The sequence below is a fragment of the Gorilla gorilla genome, chromosome 1 (assembly GCF_029281585.2).
Source record: "Gorilla gorilla gorilla isolate KB3781 chromosome 1, NHGRI_mGorGor1-v2.1_pri, whole genome shotgun sequence".
NCBI classification, from domain to species: Eukaryota; Metazoa; Chordata; class Mammalia; order Primates; family Hominidae; genus Gorilla; species Gorilla gorilla.
In genome coordinates, this window is record NC_073224.2 from 204,069,401 (window position 1) to 204,089,994 (window position 20,594).

General features: G+C 46.3%; 1 protein-coding gene across 3 annotated transcripts in view; it reads right to left on the reverse strand.

The window, feature by feature from the left end:
- LOC101152194 (argonaute RISC component 1) overlaps positions 1-17,255 on the reverse strand; it is a 41,037-nt gene extending 23,782 nt beyond the window's left edge. The window contains exons 1-8 of one of the 3 annotated variants that reach the window (XM_004025450.5): positions 17,001-17,255; positions 11,833-12,016; positions 7,843-7,963; positions 7,234-7,415; positions 6,701-6,837; positions 6,340-6,474; positions 6,109-6,196; positions 5,238-5,385 (exon numbers count right to left, since the gene is read on the reverse strand). In XM_004025450.5, coding sequence (XP_004025499.1) covers positions 5,238-5,385; positions 6,109-6,196; positions 6,340-6,474; positions 6,701-6,837; positions 7,234-7,415; positions 7,843-7,963; positions 11,833-12,016; positions 17,001-17,025 — 1,020 coding nt within the window. In that variant the 5' untranslated portion in view covers positions 17,026-17,255. Of the gene's footprint in view, positions 1-5,237; positions 5,386-6,108; positions 6,197-6,339; positions 6,475-6,700; positions 6,838-7,233; positions 7,416-7,842; positions 7,964-11,832; positions 12,017-13,976; positions 16,970-17,000 lie in introns of those variants that run through there. The other 2 variants (XM_019015244.4, XM_055391666.2) reach the window with 2 other exon arrangements.
- Positions 17,256-20,594: the final 3,339 nt, after the last annotated feature.

A 20,594-nucleotide genomic window follows, 5' to 3' on the forward strand; every position in this document is an offset into this window, starting at 1 on the left:
CCCAAAGTGCTGGGATTACAGGAGTGAGCCACCACGCCTGACCTTCATATTTTAAGTAAGGATAATAGTAACAATCTAAGAGTTGTCTCAATATTAAATAAAGCACTTAAAGGACTGAGCATAGTTCTGGAACACAGTAAACAATAAATTGTAGCACAGATTATTATTTACCAAAGGACCATATATAGAGCTCTTCTGAATACTGAAAAACTCAATATACACAAATTAGATTTCTAAGGCAGCTGTCCAATGGTGACAGGTTGCTCCATCCTGCAACCCACCAGGACTAGGGGTGGTTCTAAACTCCTGAGCCCCCAGCCTACAGCTATCACTGTCTCTGTTGGCTGACAGTGTCCTCTGCCGGTGTGAGAAACATCCTGCCATTTACTTCATCTGTTCTGGGCCCAACGGAAAACAACAGAGATCATAAAAAGCTGTCTAGTGACATACAAGACTTCCACTCCCCAATATACTATATCCAGGATGCTGTGAACAGGAAGGCTTCTAGAACTGAGAGAGCCAGTAGGTCTGGAAATACTTCTGTTTGAAGTCCAGCTTTGCCATTTCTAGGTGATGTTACCTTAAACAGGACTCTTAACCACTCTGAGAATCTTCTTCTTTAATCTCAAACATGAGAAAAAACAAATACACTAGCTGTCTCATGAGTTTGTTGTAAGGATTTAGATGAGATGAAATGTGGAACTTGCTCCCATAGGGCCAACATTCTTTACATACTAGTTCTCGTCCTAATTCCCAGAGTTCATGGTAAACAATGGGAAGGAAAATCAGCCCAAGGTCACCTGCCTTCAAACTCCATATTCCAGAGAATAAACAAAATAGTCAATTCACTCAATGAAAATCCAAAATTATTGAAATTTGTGAGATTGCTCTCTTAAAGGTGCCTTAAAGTTGTAGCATTCTCTACAGGTGGTTACAGATACAGAATTAACACTAGCAAAAGACTAAATCAGGGATGTGGTGAAATTAGAATACTTGTACAACGCCAGTGGGAATATAAAATGGTATGGCAATTTCTCAAAAAATTAACCACAGAATTACCATATAAACCAGCAATTCTGCTTCTGGGTATGTACTCAAAAAAAATGAAAACAGGAACTTCAACAAATATCTGTACATCTCTGTTCACAGCAGCATTATTCACAATAACCAAAAGGAAGAAGCAACCCAAGTATCCACGGATAGATGAATGAATAAACAAAACATGATATATACATACAACGGACTATTATTCAGCCTTAAAAAAGAAGGGAATCCTAACATGCTACAACACGGATGAACCCTGAAGACATTGTGTTAAGTGAAATATGCCAGTCAAAAAAGGACAAATACTATGATTCCACTTATTTGAGGTACCTACAGTGGTCAAATTCATAAAGACAGAAAGTAGAATGGTGGTTGCTAGGGGTTAAAAGGAGGGAGTTGCCATTTAATGGGTATAGAATTTCATTGTGGAATGATGAAAAAGTTCTGGAGATTGGTCATGGTGATGGTTGTACAACTGCATGAATGTATTTAATGCCACAGAACTGTATACTTAAAAATGGTTAAAATGGTAAATTTTATATTATGTATATTTTACTACAATTTGAAAAAGACGGAAGAAGGAATGAACTGTGATTTGAACATGAATAAATGATTTTGTGGACACTCAATGACCTACATAACTATTCAAGGAAGACACAGAGGTGGACTGGAGGCACTACTTCTAGTTTCTAATTGAATCTTCACAACTAGAAACTAGAACAATAATCTATATTGTTCTTCTACTTAAAATTTTCCAATGGATTCATATTATAATTAGAATAAAATCCTACCTGGCCAGAAATTACAACTGTCATTCTTTGCTGATGGGACTGTAAAATATCACAGCTACTTTGGGAAACAATCAGGCAGCTCATCACGATGTTAAACATTGGCCAGGTGCGATGGCTCACGCCTGTAATCCCAGCACTTTGGGAGGCTGAGGCGGGCGGATCATGAGTCAGGAGATCGAGACCATTCTGGCTAACACCGTGAAACCCCATCTCTACTAAAAATACAAAAAATTAGCCAGGCATGGTGGTCAGCGCCTGCATTCCCAGCTACTCGGGAGGCTGAGGCAGGAGAACGGCGTGAACCCAGGAGGCGGAGCTTGCAGTGAGCCGAGATCACGCCACCGCACTCCAGCCTGGGTGACAGAGCGAGACTCCGTCTCATAAAAAAAAAAAAAAGATGTTAAACATTGTTATATATTATATCACTCTTAGGTGTATACTCCAGAGAAATAAAAACTTATGTTCACACAAAAATGTGTACATCAATGTTCACAGCAGCATTATTCATGATACCCAAAAAGTAGAAACAATCCAAATGTCCATTAACTGATAAATGAATTAACAAAATATGACATATCCATCTGATGGAACGAGGATAAACCTTGAAAACATTATGCTAAATGACAGAAGCCAGTCAAAAAAGGCCACATATTGTATTATTTCACATGTATGATATGTCCAAAATAGCTATATCCAGAGACTGAAAGTAAATTAGTGGTTACTACAGGCTGTTGGGGAGAGAACGAATGGTGCTTAACTGCTAGTGAATATAGGCTTTCTTTTAGGAGTGATATGTTCTGGAATCAGACAGTGGTGAGGGCTGTTGTACAATTCTGAGAATATACTAAAACTACCTAATCATTTTAAAATGGTGAATTTTATGGTATGTGAATTATATCTCGATAAAGCTGTTTTTTTATTTTTTTTTGAGACAGGGTCTCCCTCTATTGCCCAGGCTAGAATCCAGTGGCACAATCACAGCTCACTGGGTTCAAGCAATGCTTCCACCTCAGCCTCCCAAGTAGCTGGGACCACACCACACCTGCAGTCAAGCGATCCTCCTGCCTTGACCTCCCAAAGTGCTGGGATTACAGGTATGAGCCACACAGCCAACCTGGATAAAGCTTTTCCAAAAAACAATAATAAAATGCCACGTGGTTTCAACAGGCTATATTATTTGACCCTCTGCAGAATCATATCCTACTGCTTTTCCCCTCACACAATACATTCTAGCCACCATAGCCTTCTGTCTATCCCTCAAAAAGATCCAAATTCTCTTCTGCTTTAGAACCTTTGTACTTCCTCCTGCCTGGAAGGCTCTTCTCTCAGGTTGTTACAAGGTTGATTCTATGTCATAATTTGGGACTTAGCTCAAATGTCTCCTAAAAGAGGACTTCCCTAACAACTAAAATAGCTCTCTACCCTCTTCCTCCCTTACTTCTATCCCCTTAACCTATTTTATTATTCTTATAGCACTTATCACCATCTGAAACTACTTTATGTGTTTGTCAACTTATTGTCTATCTCCCCCTTCTAGAATGTAAGCTCCATAACAGCTGGGACCTTGTCTGTCTTGTTAATCTCCATGTTCCTAGCACCTAAGAGTATATGACACATAGTAGGAGCTCAATAAATATATGTTAAGTAAGCAACAACAGAAATCAAGGTCTAAGTCATAACATAAATTATACCCCTTGGAAACTATTGTTTTAATAGAAATAATGTTAATTTGCTAACAAATCTCTGCTTACAGTAAATATCACCTACTATCTACTTAGCTAAGATTGTCCCTAAAGACCTCTGTTTATACCTCAGAGAACATGTTGCCTTCATGTGCATCAGTAGCTATTAACCAAGTCAGAGTTCTTGGTTTTAGGGATCTCTTCTCCCTTCAGCCTAACTCCCTCAGTTTAGTTCTGAAATCCTAGAAGCTCACCAGAAGACTAGAGCTTTGGTCTGGGCTATCTGACTTCTGCTGTTGGATAAAAGTAAGACGGTAGGCCAGGCGTGGCAGCTCATGCCCGTAATCCAGCACTTTGGGAGGCCGAGGCAGGCAGATCACTTGAGGCCAGGAGATCAGTGTGGCCAACATGGCAAAACCCCATCTCTACTAAAAATACAAAAAAAAACTTATCTGGGCACGGTGGCGCACACCTGTAATCCTAGCTACTGCAGGCTGAGGCATGAGAATTGCTTGAACCTGGGAGGCTGAGGAGGTTACAGTGAGCCGAGATGGTGCCACTGCACTCCAGCGAGACTCTGTCTCAAAAAAACAAAAAAGAAAAAGAGGGTAGTCTAGTATAGTGCTTCTCCAACGTTAATGTACATTCCCTTTGGATCTTGTTAAAGGACAGATTCTGGCTGGGCATGGTGGCTCACACCTGTAATCCCAGCACTATGGGAGGCCAAGGTGGGCGGATCACCTGAGGTCAGGAGTTCGAGACCAGCCTGACCAACATGGAGAAACCCCGTCTCTACTAAAAATACAAAATTAGCTGGGTGTGGTGGCGCATGCCTGTAATTCCAACTACTCAGGAGACTGAGGCAGGAGAATCACTTGAACCCGGGAGGCAGAGGTTGCAGTGAGCCAACATCATGCCACTGCACTCCAGCCTGGGCAACAAGAACGAAATTCCGTCTCAAAAAAAAAAAAAAAAAAAAAGATTCTGATTCAGTCGGTATGGGTGGAACCTGAAATCTGCATTTTAAGCAAGCTCTCACTCAGGTAATGCCTAGCCTATTGGTACACATGACCACACTTTTTGAGTAGCATTGGACGAGACAATGAAGCAGTAGGCAGTAGTTTCTCATTCAATATTTTGGCTAGTTATATACCAAACAAAATATAGCCCAGTGATTCTGTATTTGTATTCTATAACTTAGCGTTAGTTACCATTCCTCCTCTAGTTGCAGAATTCCAAAGGTCTACTGACTTATAAAAGTATGACAATCTTGGGGCTAAAACTTTTTCAAAAGGAACACATTAATCCTTGGAGAAACATGATTTACATTATAGGTAGTATTTATCACCAGTTTGTGTAGAATAAGGTAGACTTATATCTTCAGGTCACTTAGGATCCCCGCTCTAAACAACAGGGGAAGAGAAATTAAGAGAACATGAGTGTGGGTATCTAAAATCTCTGTCCTCTACGAACTAACTACTTATTAAACAGTAAATTCAGCTTGTCTCTGCCTGGCAGCCCTGAAAGAACATGAGAGTAGGATGGGGGATAAGGAAACAACTTAGCAGGTAAGAATGAGGCCTCTATTTCACAGGAGAACTACCTCATACCTTCTCAGAATGTCAATTTTCCAAACTTCAAAATCAAAGAACAGACATCTGAAGATCAGCATGCAGGTATATACAATGCCTATTCCCCAGCCATTACTTGGCAATCTCACCTCTAGGGGAAGGTAGGTATGCTTTTGTTCCTGGCCAACTTGTAGGCAGGGCAGATGGGGATACTTGAGCTGAAGGTTATATTTCTGCTTGAAATACTGTGCCACTGTGCACTCCACAGTCTGTCCACTCTCCAGCTGTAAGGGGAATCTGTTCAGAAGAAGGGAAGGAAGGGGGTGTCATAACCCAGCATTCAGTCCCACTTCTCTAGACCCACAACCATGGAAGCCTCAGATTTTTTCCTTTTTCATTTGGCCCCAATATGATATGCAGGAAGGAAGTCCCAGACTTTGCTTCATCCTATCCAACTTCTTTGAGCATTGCCACTCATGGGAAAACAGGACATACAGGGCTCCAAGAGAGAAGCCAAAGGTTTGAAAGGCAAGTTCCACAAAAGTCAGAAGTCAGGACACTATCTGACTCATTTATTTCCAATGTTGAGCATAAAGCCTGACACAGAGTAGACACTCATAATAATCAGTATAGCCTAAGGTCAAGAATGGGAATGGAATCAATGACAGCTTCCCCAAGGAGCCCAGGAGCCTCGCTTTCTTTTTTCAAGAGAAAGAATAATTTGAGAGAGATTCTAACATTTGCCTAACCCTAACAGGAATCAGAGAGCACACTTGCTCTCAAGTAAAGAACCAAAGAGGCGAGGAGATCAAGAAGGTAAAAATGGTAGGGAGAGTATCAACAGATCAGAGAAGGTTGAGAAAGGATGCCAAATTCCCACAGCTTATCTTCAAAAACAGGGCCAGTCCCCAAGGCTCATTCTCAAGGCCAGTGGGGGAAGGAGGGAGGGAAAGATAGTCAGTTTTAAATCTCAGCCCTTCTCCACCAACAAAGTATGACTCAGCACCCCTGCCAACTTACGTCTGATGGCTAGCAGGGCGACGGGTAACATTACACACGCGGTACTTCCTCTTCATCTGTCCACAGTGGGTGACTTCCACCTTCAGGCCTGAGATACACACACTGCTTGTCAGGGCTAAAATAGGTTGCTCATGTGCCCAGGCTTGGTCTCTCCCCTGAGCATACCCCAAGGGGATTTCCTCTTAGGGCTAAAGTGGCGCTGTTTCCCTTCCCCTCCTGTTGGGTCCTCACCCTTGATCTCCTTGGTGAAGCGAACGCGCTGAGAGTCCGTGAGGGGCTTGGGCTGCTCATCTATGTTCCTGATGTCCAGCACCTCACACATGAACTCAATCACTGGCTGTGCCTTATAAAAGGCAGTGGCTGAGACTGTGGGGACAGGGTAAAGATAGCTCAGCTCAGGTTCTGTCTTCCACAATACATTGAGGCACAGCAATTTATACCCTCTTCCTTAAAGGGCATTGGGATGGGGGAAGGGGGTGCCAGGGCTGTAGGAATTAGACTAGGAGTGTGGTTGCAGAGCTGGGAGGGATGAGGCTGGGAGTGTGGTCACTGGACTTGGGGTGCCCCTGGCTCCATAGCTCTCCCCACTCACCATCAATGTTGAGCATCATCTTCCACATGGCAGGGCGCACAGACTGGTGAAAGCCGAACCAGACCTCGCGCCCACCCCCCAGCGGGTGGTAGTAGCCCTCAGGCGGTGAGAAGAAGGAGCGGCCCACAGGGGTGTACCTGGCAGGGACAGGCAGAGAACTGGTCCCTCGGGCACAGGCCCCCACCCTGTGAGGCATCCTGGGCACGGAGGAGCCCTGGCCTGAAAGGCAGGACACCGGGGCTTTAATGCCAGCTCTGATGCTTTACTAGTTGTATGACTGACCTTGTACAAGTTTCTACCTTCTCTCTGCCCTGCAGGGACAGATGGGATGAGGCCCAAAGATATCTAAGAAGTTCAGGGCCAGGGCTTTAAACCATCTAAATATAAATACACATTTGCCTGGCAAGTGGTAGGGCTTCAAATAATTTTTTTTTTTTAATGGCACTCTGTGGGACCTTAATATGTGCTCCCCCTCCTCCCCTGACAGCAGTTCTGCCAACACTAGTAGCCCAGATACTAACTACACCCAATACCTCATGGATGCCAGGTGCCTCATGGCCACATCCAGGGCTTGCACAGACTCCAAGGGAACAGGGATCTGGCCGCTGACCAGGGCCTCATGCAGCATTCGCCAGCTCACAATGGCTAGCCACTTGATGGAGACCTTAAAGATTCGATCCTTCCCTTCCCCAGGGATTGTCACCTCAAAGTCGACCTTCAGGAGGGTGAAAGAAAGGGGTGAAGGATTGCCATTGCTCTGCGAGAATGACCCCCAACTCCACAGATTTGCTGAGAACATGTTCTTCAAGTTGATAGGGGCTCATAATGAAAATCCAGAGTAAGTCTAGCCCCTTAGGTTCTAGCCACCTTGGCTCAGTGCTTCTGTTCCTCTCAACTACCTCTCAGCCTAGCAGGAAGTCCTTTAGGTCTATTTTAAGTCTAATCTCAATCTGTTTAGGACACGGACAGGCACATGATAGACTAAATAAACATCAGCACCTACCCACCCCTCACCCTAAAACATACTTTCTCAGCACAAAAGATGAAAACGATCTCTGGATCACCAGACTCCAAAGAGGCTTACATGAGCTTGGTTCTACCCCAGACCCCTGACACAGGCCTAGCCTGACTCCCAACCTTACCCGTTCGTTGCCAATGGGCAGTGCTGTGACAGTGTAAATGTTCTTCTTTCCATCATACACAGGCTTGCGATCACCAAAGATCTGAGGCTTGAAATGCTGGACCATGTATTCCACCACTTCCCTGTGGGGGATAGGAGTGGCCTGTGGAAGCTGAGAGACTACCACCACTTCAAGTTTTGGAAGTAATTCAAAGTCCAGGCAATGTCCCATCTATTATACTCACTCCTAACATCTACTCTATGACAGTGCTTCTCAAACTTTAATATTCCTATGAATCACCTGGAGATTTTATTAAAATGTAGCTTCTGATTCAGCAGGTCTAGAGTGAAGCCTGAAATTCTGCATTTCTAGCATGCTCCTAAGTGACACTGCTGGTCCTCAGATCACCAAGGCTCTAATGGACCTGAAAGAGTGGTGTGAGTGCCTTCTGAGAAGAGGGGGAGGCTAAAGGGAGAAAAGCTTGACTCCAGGGTCTATCAACAATCAGGAGTAGGGCTAAGTATGGTGGCTCACACCTGTAATCCCAGTACTTTGGGCAGCCAAGGCAGGAGGATCACTTGAGCCTAGGAGCTCAAGGCTAGACTAGGCAACAGAGTGAGACCGTATCTTCCACAAAAAAATAAAATGTTTGTAATTAGCTGGGTATGGTGGCATGTGCCTATAATCCCAGTTGTTTGGGAGGCTGAGGCAGGAGGATCACCTGAGGCTGGGAGTTTGGGGTTACAGTGAGCTATAATCACACCACTGCACTCCGGCCTGGGGGACACAGCGAGACCCTGTCTCAAAAAAAAAGAATGGCCAGGTGCAGTGGATCATGCCTATAATGCCAGCACTTTGGGAGGCCAAGGCGGGCAATTCGCTTGAGCTCCCAAGGTTGAGATCAGCCTGGGCAACATGGAGAAACTCCATCTCTACAAAAAATACAAAAATTAGTCAGGCAAGGTGGTGTGTGCCTACAGCCCCAGCTACTCAGGAGGCTGAAGTGGGAGGATCACTTGAGCCTGAGAGGCAGAGGTTGCAGTGAGCCGAGATCATGCCACTGCACTCCAGCCTGGGTGATAAAGCGAGACTCTGTCTCAAAAAAAAATAAATAAATAAAAAATAAATTAAAACAAACCAAACAAAAAAATCAGGAACAGAATCTAGGCTGCTCCAATCTAATCCCAGATCTCTAATCCCAGATCTGATAAGCAAAAAAGGTAGAAGAGATGTGAACTGGAATAAGAATAAACTGTGGAAGAAAAATCTCATCTCTTCCATCTCTCTGAAGCACTTAGTCTCACCACCCTATTTTTTCTCCATTACCATCTCTTACTTCCTGACCTCTGAAACTTAGACCCCAGAGTGTCCATTATTCCTTCAAAATTCTAGTTTATCTGACCAACTGACCTTCACACTTTCTAAATCAAAGTTCTTGAATACTACTGGATAACTCAAAATGGTACATTAGAAGCACTGTGATCATATGGTTTCAATCCCAATTAGGCTTCAGTGCTGCCTAGCAATCTTTTTCATGTCCCTGATTACTTCTATCCCTCCTACACTATGTAGACTATGTAGAACTTTCTCCACTGGCCTCTAACTCCAGAACCCATACTTGTCTCCTATCAGGAAGTAGCTCTAATATTGAAAAAGGCAGAGGATAGTACGCAAGGCCACCCTCGAGTTTCCAGACATATACACAAACATGTTTATACGTGTGTGCATCAATTTTTCTCCTTTCTTCTTATACTCAAAATACCCCTTCCATACATTATTTTTAAACATACGAAAATATATTCAACTTCACTTATTAGAAAAATACAATTTAAAATTAGACCAAGATCAGAATGCCAAAGATCAAAAAAATCTGAAATATTAGATTGGTGCAGGTATAGGAAGAGACACTCTGATGCCTTATTGATGGGAGTATAAGTTGATACAACTTACCTTTAAAAACAAGTTGCAATATCTAAAAACTCTGAAATGTATTAGGCCAACAGTCCCACTCCTAGCAATTTATCCTACAAATACACTCATATGAGTGCAAAAATGAATCTATATATAATAATATTCAACAGTTTCATTTTTGTAGCAGAATTTAGACTCAAATGTTCCTCAATAGATTTATTACATAAGTTATATTACAGCCACTCAACCTATGCAAAAGAATGAGGCAGATCCATATGCGCTGGTATGTAATATCTTCAAAAATATATTGTTAAGTGGAAAAATGCAAAGTATAGAACAATGTATAAAGAACCCTATGTTTTGGGCGTTTAAAAATGTTATATGTGCATATATGCCTGTATATATGTAGAAAAGTATCTGGAAGCATATTCAAGAATGTTAACAATTGGCCAGGCATGATGGGTCATGCCTGTAATCCCAGCACTTTGGAAGGCTGAGGCGGGCAGACTGCTTGAGGTCAGGAGTTTGAGACCAGCCTGGCCAACATAGTGAAACCCTGTCTCTACTAAAAATACAAAAATTAGCCAGGCGTGGTGGTGGGTGCCTGTAATCCCAGCTACTAGGGAGGCTGAGGCAGAAAAATCGCTTGAACCCGGGAGGCAGAGGTTGCAGTGAGCCGAGATCACGCCACTGCACTCTAGCCTGGATGACAGAGTGAAACTCGTCTCAAAAAAAAAAGAGAATGGTAACAATTGGTCAGGCACGGTGGCTCACGCCTGTAATCCCAGTACTTTGGGAGGCCTAGGTAGGCAGATCACTTGAGGTTAGGAGTTTGAGACCAGCCTGGTCAACATGGTGAAACCCTGTCTCTACTAAAAATACCAAAAAATTAGCTGGGTATGGTGGGGGGCCCCTATAGTCCCAGCTACTCAGGAGGCTGAGGCAGGAGAATCGTTTGCCTGTCATCCCAGCTACTCGGGAGGCAGAGGCACGAGAATTGCCTGAACCTAGGAGGCAGAGGGTGCAGTGATCTGAGATGGCGCCACTGCACTCCAGCTTGGGCGACAGAGGGAGACTCCGTCTCAAAAAGAAAAAAAGGTAATAATTAATGGTACTGGGGGACTAGAGACCAGGATAGTAAGGAGACATATTTCACTATTATTCTTTTTGAAATATTTGAATTTTTTAATATTATACATATAGTTTTCAAATAATAAAATTAATTAAAGAAATATCACAGAGGCCGGGCACAGTGGCTCACGCCTGTAATCCCAGCACTTTGCGAGGCCAAAGTGGGCAGGTCACCTGGGGTCAGGAGTTAAGAGACCAGCCTGGCCAACATGGTGAAACTCCGTCTCTACTAAAAATACAAAAAAATTAGCCAGGCATGGTGGCAGATGCCTGTAATCCCAGTTACTCATGAGGCTGAGCCAGGAGAATAGCTTAAAGCTGGAAGACGGAGGTTGCAGTGAGTTGAGATCGCGCCATTGCACTCCAGCCTGGGCAAGAGCAAAACTCCCTCTCAAAAACAAAACAAGAGCAAAACTCCCTCTCAAAAAAAAAAAAAAAAAGGAAATATCACTTCCTCTAAATAAGGCTAATCCCTCCAACTGTGCATCCTACAATGTCCTTCTGCCTCATCAAGGACATCCCATTCATTTCTCCCCTCTGTCCTTCTGCCTCATCAAGGACATCCCATTCATTTCTCCCCTCTGTCCCATACCTTTAACCTCTCCCTCTTTACTAGCTCCTTCTCCTTAATCTGCAAACATACCCATATCTCATTCTTTAAAACTCTTTATTCATTCAACTAATATTGAAATGTAGTAGGTACTGTACTTATTTCTTAACTCAATGTAGTTAGATTAACTAGCTCAACTACTTTCTGCTGAAATTGCTCTGGCAAAAGCCACTAATAATCTTCCAATAGCGAAGTCCAATTGGACTATTTTTCAGCATTTACCCTACGTGGCATCTCCTGTTCAAAAACTTCGTTAGATTTGGTGATACTACCCTCTACTGGTTTTTCTTTTACCTTTCTGGCCCCTCTTTCAAGGTTGGTGTCTTTCAGATTTGGTGGCTTAGGTGTGCATCACTTACCGGTTGACTCTACGGGGACACTTATCCGGCTTGATGTCCACCTCGTAGTGGTACACGTCGATCTTAGGGATGTCCACCTCAAAGTAATTGGCCAGGAGCTTGATTGGTTTCCCCACAGTGCCAATGCCAGGCCGGCGAGGTGCCTGGAACACCTGCTGCAGGGGGGGCAGGTAAGCGCCCGCAGCTACAAGACAAAGAGGCTGGTGAGGGTAAAGTCTGGCAATCTCCTAACTACTCTTATCAGAGAAGGAACAAGGCCTCCCAGAACAGGAACACGAGAGTATAGAGAATGCCTCTTTCCTGCTACCCAGCCCAGCCAAGGGCTTCCAGGGGACATCTCAAGCTCATCTGTGTTTTTTTTCTTTTTTCTTTTTTAATCTCTCTCCAGTTAGGAAAATTATCCTTATTGTCTATTTTTAATTCATTAAGTTAATATATAATAAGTTCCTATTGCATGTTAAGCAGAGAGACTAAATCTGGCTCCTAGTAACAAAACCCTTTCTTTCTTCTACTAGAGTAAGACACTTGCCTCCACCAGGTAACTAGCAGACCAAGAATTTCTATTCTCTGCCAGCCAGATGCTCACTCCATTCGCCACCATGCTGAATACAAAATGGCATAACCTTGATGTTCCTTTATAGGTGGGCAGGAAGAAGATCCAGACAAGGCCAGGCTGGAGAGGGCAGGGTCAGTGTTTGAGGCAGAATTAAGGCAACTGAATGGCGAGAGTTGGAGACAGGGAAAAAGAGAAAAGGCTCAAAGGATAGAGTTTGGAGACTAAGGAAAAGAGAAAGGGGGTTGGAGAAGAGGACAGAGCTGGAGGTCACAATAGAAAAAGGCCAGGAGAAAGAGAAGGCTGGAGTCAAGGGGTGGGGCAAAAGAGGTTAGGGTTGGAAGCTCAGGCAGGAGGAAACAAAGCAGCAACTGGGGAGACAATGATAAAAAAAAAAAAGCTTGAATAAAGAAAGAACTAACGGGTTCGGGAAGAAGAGGTGGCAATTAGAATGCTGGAGAAGAGACACTGGCTCTGGGAAGAACACAAGATTCTCTCCATGCCCCACAGATCCTTCCACACAGAAGGTCCAGACAGCAGCAGAAGAGATCAATTTCAAGACAGAGGAGGCCCTTGGGAAAGGGATAGGGTAAGGCCAGATCCAGCTACTTTACCCTCTTTTGCCAGTCTGGCTGCTGTCTCCAGTCTTATTTTCTAGCTTGGGGGGAAGAGAGAAAAAAAAGGGAATAATATGCTACTATTGTTCTTGGCAGTAGAGAACTAGCCCAGGTGGGAGAAGAGAGGGATAAACCAGCCCAGAACCTCCCATTATCAGACTTCTGCTTTCACGGTCAGACAAGCTGGGGGGATGGGGCATATCCTCAGCTGGGGGTCAGGAAGAGGTCAGAACCATTCATGGGAGGGGCAGCTTCCCAGAGCTAAGCTGCTCTGTTTCCCTCTAACCACCTGTCCAAGCCCAGTCCCACTCTGCAGACAGGGAAATGAAGGCCCAGCCTGGATGGAAAAGGTCTTCAGAACTCAGCTACACGGGGAAGGGAAAACCTATCTACTAGCACCTGGCTGCCTACCTCAGAAAGTGCTGGACAGAAATTGCACACAAGCTCACGGACAGACAGACACACATCCCCATCACACACATCCAAACACACACTTAGACCTTGGCAATTTACACTTACACACATATCCTTCACTGCCCTAGACTGAGTTCTTCAAAGGCAGGGACTATATCTGCCTTGGTCACTGCTTAATCTCCAGTGTCTGACACACACACAGGAAGTATTCAACATACTGATATGAAATGAATGAACAAACATATCCATAGACACACCACAAAAACACACAAGCACACACAGCACACAAACACACGAACACCTGCAATTGCCCAGAAACAATTATAAACACTACACAAAGACAAACATGCACGTTTGTGGGTGTAGCCAGTAAGAGACATCCTTTCCCTCCCCAAGTTCTTATATTTCATTCACCTTCTTCCCCTCCCAGACTGAATAATCATTTGGGGCCTTGGGAGAAAGATAACTCCTAGAGCTGGGGGGCTAGTTAGAAATGATGGGGGATGGGACAGACACTCTAGCCTCAAAGCCTTCTCTTCCCCAGAAACCCGACTACATACCACACATAGCCTTAGAGCACCTTCCTCTCCAAAGAGGCTTTGGGAAAACAGGGGAGCCCACACCCCCACTTCATCTCCAAACTAGGAAAGACAGCAGGAAGCAGGAACCTCTCTCCCATTACATCCCCCTGAAAGCCTAACAACAGCACAGTCTCCTCTCCGCCCCCCTTACCCCAGCTTTTAGTCTGAGAAAGGGAGACACTTCCCTACAGACCCAGACAGGGACAGACGGCCACTTTGTGATGCAGATGAGGGCCCCAGCACAGAAGACAAAGCTTGGGCCTAGGGGGAAAGGGGCGGGGCCCTTCTCTTCAGACAAAAGCAAGGAGGGAGGGGCCCTGAAAAGGACACTCCCCCTCCCCCATCCCCAAGGAGCCCAGAGAAGGAAAAGTAACAGAGCTGAAAACCCTGGCTCAGGATTCCTTTCTTGCAGTTCTGAGGCCCACACACCTCCCAAGGAGCCAGACTGCCTATTCAAAAGACATAAATTCAAGGTTAGGTTAGGTTAGGTTAGCTGGTGTGCAAGCAAAGACTAACAAGCCAATCTCTCCAAAAAGGATCTGCTCCATGTGAGTATACACTTTATTAAATATCCACATACGTGCTTAACCATTTATGTTCACACTTGAATGTGATTTGATTTAATTAATAAACATGTATTCTGTGCCAGGGCCTATACACTAGGCACTTGCTAGTTCTACAAATAAACCAGACACTGCTTCTACCCTCAGGGAGCACCCAGTCCACTGTATGTGCTTGGAACACACCTGAGCACAGAAGGCAGACGTGGGCATAAGCGCAGTAAGGCTAGCAACAATGCTTTAGTTTTTTGGGGGTTTTTTGTTGTTGTTTTTTACACAACGCTTTAGTTTCGTGTATTATGTCCTCAGGCCACCTTGGAACACCACTCTAACTTCTTACAAGAGAACAGTCCAGGCCTAGGAAGGAGGCAGTTATGGGGTCCCTCAATTTGCAGCTTCCAGACTGAATCTCAATTATACCCTTTACTGAGGCAAAGCCTGTCCTATTCGGCTTTTCCCAAGGCTTTGGCTGACTCCAAACAGCAGGTTCTAGCTCCTTTCCTAGAAGCTTATTTTTTGTAACAAATTTTTAAAAAGTCAATTTTTCATCACTCCAGAGCCTATTAGGAATTCATCAGGATAAAAATCATTAGTCTAGAATGGGTACCAGCAACCAGCAATCCATGTGGACCTCAATGACCTACCCCACTACTCTAGTTCATGGGTTGTTGGAAATAGTCCCCAGCCTTGAAAAACAGGAGTTCCTGGGATGGAGAGAGGGTCCTGACAGAGAGGAAGTACTCAAGTCAGTTGCTCCCTGCGCTTATCCTTAGGACTACACAGTCTATACAAGGTTGGTTGTTAAGAGGGAAAACAGTCACTAAGTACTTAGAGATCACTAAATGGATAACTTGAGTGAGGTCGTAGGAGCTATTTCCTTGGGAGGGTGGGAGGGAGTTAGGTCTGCTACAAAAAAACAAAATAATTCCACTAGGAAAGTAATGAAGTTCATGGCCTAAATGGAAATTTGATTCCCATCCCCAGACCAAATGTAAGGAAGTGGTGAGAGACGACCTGAAGGATTCCCAGGTCTAGGCTCCTCGTCCCATCACAGGGTAAGACACTTAAGACACAAGAGGTATCACCACCCCACAGCCCATCCTAAGGACTCCAGTTTTCTTGAGGCAATCCTGCCTCAGTTTATCCTCTGTTCCTATGTCTTTTCCTCCTCATTGCCTGCAAATAAGAAGTTAAGGCTATCACCTAGGCCTCACCAGGATGAAGGCTATAAACTCCCCCATCCTCCAACTTGTTTGTAGGGTTTAGGTCTTGGCTCTAAAGACAGCCCTGACAGTTTCTGGGGAGTGGGGAGAGGAAAACGGAAAGATATCCAGTGGAAGATAGGAGCCATGAAAATATTAATAAATATTAGAATAAATGTTATAAATGTAGAGTGTAACCTTAACAGACAATTCAATGGAAAATCTTTGGATTAAAAGCCCCCATCACTACTCAATATTGGAGCAGAAACTTGCAAACCAAGCAGACAACTCCTTCCAGGTAGCCCCTGCCCTGTCCTTGATTCCTCCGTAACCAATACCTTTCCTAAGGCCTATCTTCAGGAGGACCCACCCCCAGAACCCATTGCTTCGGTCCCAGTCTTTCCTGTGGCAGAAAAATGCACTTTGGCAGCTTCCCTCAACCCATTCTTAGCAAACTGTGACTGAGGGCCAAGTGTAAGAGCCCCTAAAATGGGGGAGGGGACCATAACCATTTGCACTCTGCCAGCATAACCTAAGAGAGAATGCACCCCATCAGCGCGCTCCTTTTTCCAAGCCAAACGGGGCGGGGGGTGGGGGGTGTGGAGAGGTGGGGGTATTCGGACAGCCACGCCCCCACCACGTCGGGCAGCCCCTTCCAGCTGCCACCTCCGCGCATGCTCTGGAGTCTCCGCTCCGACTCCCCAGACCCACGGGGGGGAATCCCGGGACTGGGTCCCCACCCACCGCCCCCTGACCCTCGCCCTCGCGTCAGGCCCGGTAGGGCGGAGCTCACAGTCCAGCTCTGGCGCCTTATCCCAAGAGACATTAGCCTATTCCAGCCCAGCGGAGCCCCCGCCCCCGGCATGCAGTAGCTCCAGGCCCATCTGTGTCGCCCCCTCCTCTCCTGGACACCTGGAGCCCGTCCCCTGCCACCTGCCGGGCCTCTCCGTAGGCCTCCACGGATGTCTGGGAGTCCTTCCGTGCGTGCAGGCCCTTCTCCCAGATTACTTCCAACCCGCAGGACTGTATACAGCCTCCTTGGACAAACAGCCCCCATCTCAGGGCTCTCTTCACATGGTTCTCCCCCGGAACTGCACACAGCCTCCTTCAAACTGGGCCCCCATCGTGGGAGAGCCCTTCTCCTCACTCAGGAGCGCTTCCATGACTTGGAAACCACGCTTTTCATGCGGGATCCCCCAGTCCTTGGAGCATGCACCGTTCCCCCTCCTGGGGGCCCTTACCTGCTCCCGAGGGTCCCGCTTCCATCCCATATACCCGTGCGGAGGTCAGGCGGCCCGGAGACTGTGAAGTCCAGCGTGAGGGGCCTAGGTACCCCGCACTCTCGCTGCTCGGGTTCCCGGGCCGGGCTCGGCTCCCCTACCAAGCCCGGCCGCTCGCGCCGCCGCCCCCGCAGCCTCCGTTGCCGCCGCCGCCGCGGAGCCTGCAGCAGCTCCCACTGCGAGCGCCCGGCCAGCTGCCAGTGCGCAGGCGCGACCGCCGGGCCCAGGGGGCGGACCGGAACGAGTCAAGCGGGGCGCTCCGACGGCAACAAAGGCCAATGGAGAGGGGCGGGGGCACCGGGGACCCAAGGCAGCGGCCCCTGGCGGTCACCCGTCGCCATGCAGCCCGGCGGGAGGGCGCCAGTAGAGGTGCCTTGGAACCGCGCAGTGGTATAAGTGGGGCAGGGCGAAGGGACATCCCGCCACAGCAGCCTTCGGCCCTGTGTCTTTTCCCCAAATAGGTCCCTCCAAACCTACACACAGTCCCCGCCTGTCGCACCGAGCTGCGCGCACACATTATGGGAACCCCACCTCATTCCCAGACCCCCTGGCACTCCAGCGCCCAGGGGCCCTGCCTCCCACCTCTCCTCCCAATCACCCTCATCCTTCAAGCCTTGGCTGCAAAGCGACTGCCTCCACGAAGTCTTTCTCCGTCCCTAGTCACTGAACTCACTGACGCCACCCCCTCTTCCAGGCCGTGTGCTGGACGCTGAGACCACAGATAAGTAGAGACACGGCCTACCCTGGAAGATGTCACAGTTTGAACTTAAGTGCGGCTACAGAGCTCTATCCGCCAGACCTGGGAACACCTGCCTCCACTTTCTCATCTACAGTTCATGCCTGAACTGTCAATCAGCTTCTGCCCTCATCACGTCACTTAAATGACTTTTGGGGTTGACATCCAAAGGATACTTTTCAATTATTTCTCTGCAGCATCTGTCACTGTGCCTCTGCTTCCCTTCTGAGCCTTCTACTTGGCTGCGGCATCTTCTGCAGTCTCCTATTGCCTAAGTCCTTTTCAGTCTTTCTAAAGGGCCCCTTCTGCTTTTGCCTCATTAACTGTTCACTGTGGTTCCAAACCCAGCTCTCTTCTCATTCCACTCTCCCCTTGAAGGTCTCATCCACTCTTACGGCCCAACTATCCTTCCAAATCTCTGTTTCCAACCATGTCTCAGACTCACATTTCCAAGTGTCTGCTGGACAGCTCCACCTGGATATCCTACCAGCACTTCAAATTTAAGAAGTCCAAACCAAACACTTTATCTTTCACTCACAAACATACTTGCCCTGTGCTTCCTATCTCGGCGAACAGCACCTTCATGTCAGAAATGACAGTTCCTCTATCCCTTGTTCTTTCCATCTATTCAGCTGTTCACCACGTCTTGACATGTTTACCTTCTGAACTGCTCTCACATGATTCGCTGCCATTCTGATGGTTTCTTATGCTGGTGCAGACCCTTATCATATCTTGCTAGACGTATCACAACCACTTCCTTGCTAGTCTCAAAGTTTCTGGGAACTCCCATTCTCCCTCCTATTCGGTCTGGTGCAGTGATAGGTGGGGAAAGAGACCCAGCTCAAACATCACTTTCCCATAAACTCACACAAATTTTTGATGCCTGCTTTACACTAGATGCCATGCAGAGGCTGGGAACTTAAGGGGTGGACCATAACCAGTCCTTACTCATGAGGAGATTAATTTCTGACACTTATACCATGCCTTGCTTCTAGAGGTTCTCAAACAGCAACCATCAGAATCACCTGGAAAGCTTGTTAAAACTTGGATTGGTGGCTGGGCGCAGTGGCTCACGCCTGTAATCCCAGCACTTTGGGAGGCCGAGGCGGGTGGATCACCTGAGGTCAGGATTTCAAGACCAGCCTAGCCAACATAGTGAAGTCTCGTCTCTACTAAAAATACAAAAAATTAGCCAGGTGTTGTGGCAGACACCTGTAATCCCAGCTACTCAGGAGGCTAAGGCAGGAGAATAGCTTGAACCGGGGAGGGGGAGGTTGCAGTGAGCTGAGATCACGCCATTGTACTTCAGCCTGGGCAACAAGAGTGAAACTCCATCTCAAAAAAACCCAAAAACCAAAAAACAAAACTTGGATTGGTAAGACCTGCCTCTAGAGTTTTTGATTCAGTAGGTGTTGGGTGGGACCCAAAAATGTGCATTTCTAACAAGTTTCCAGATAAGGCTGATGATGCTGCCGATCTGGGGACTATGAGAATTACTGCTCTACATACGAAGTAGAGGTGAAGAACAAAGACTCTGGAGCCAGACTGTCTCGGTTTCAATACTGGCCCTGCATTTACTAGACATGTAATAGTAGGCACATTATTTAACTTCTCCGTGTCTCAATTTCCTCCTCTGTAAAATGGCAGTGGTAATAGTACCTACCTCATTCGGCTGTTGTGAAGATTAAATGAGTTAATACATAAAAACACTTCAGTGGCTGGGCACAGTGGCTCATGCCTGTAATCTCAGCACTTTGGAAGACCAAGGCAGGCAGATCACCTGAGGTCAGGAGTTCGAGACCAGCCTGGCCAACATGGTGAAACCCCATCTACACTAAAAATACAAAAATTAGCTGAGCATAATGGCACACGCCTGTAGTCCCAGCTCCTCAGGAGGCTGAGGCACAAGAATCGCTTGAACCTGGGAGGCAGAGGTTGCAGTGAGCCGAGATCATGCCACTGCACTCCAGCCTGGGCGACAAAGCAAGACTCCATCTCAAAAAACAAAAAACAAAACGAAACAAAAACACTTTAGAACAGTGCCTAAAAAGAATGCAAGCAAAGTATCAGCTGCTATCATAATCATTACTTGCCTCTCACACTACATTCTTTTTTTGAGACAGGGTCTTACTCTGTTACCCAGGCTGTAATGCAGCTGCACAATCTGGACTCTGCAGTCTCCACCTCTCAGGCGCAAGTAATTCTCCCACCTCAGTCTCCCGAGTTGCTGAGACTACAGGCGCATGCCACCACGCCTGACTTTTTATTTATTTACTTACTTATTGTAGCGATGAGGGTCTCGCTATATTGCCCAGGCTGGTCTTGAACTCCTGGGCTCAAGCAATCCCCCTGCCTCAGCCTCCCAAAGACTCTTCTTATGGAATGCTGAGGTCCCAGCTCAGTTACACTAGGGCAAAGGTCCCAGCTCAGTTACACCAGGGCAAAGGTGAGCTACCACACCTGGCTCCACACTATCATCTAAGTTCCTTAAAAACAGGGACAATATCAGATACATTGCTGTCCTCCTTTAGTGCTTGGCACAAGCTGTGCCTAGAATGATCAGTAAATTTGGGTTTACCTGTATCAACAAGATGGCATCAAAAAGCACTCAGAAAAACTCTCAAAAAACTCTCAAAGGTCTCAGAAAGACCTCTGCCCTGATGTAACTGAGCTGGAACCTCAGCATTCCATAAGAAGAGTCTGACTCCCCTATTCTAAATACTCAACCTCATACTTAACTTTGTGCAAAGGCAGTAGTCACTATTCTGACCCATCTCCAAAGCAGCTAGTGAAGTCAAGCCTGGCCCCAGCCTCTCAAA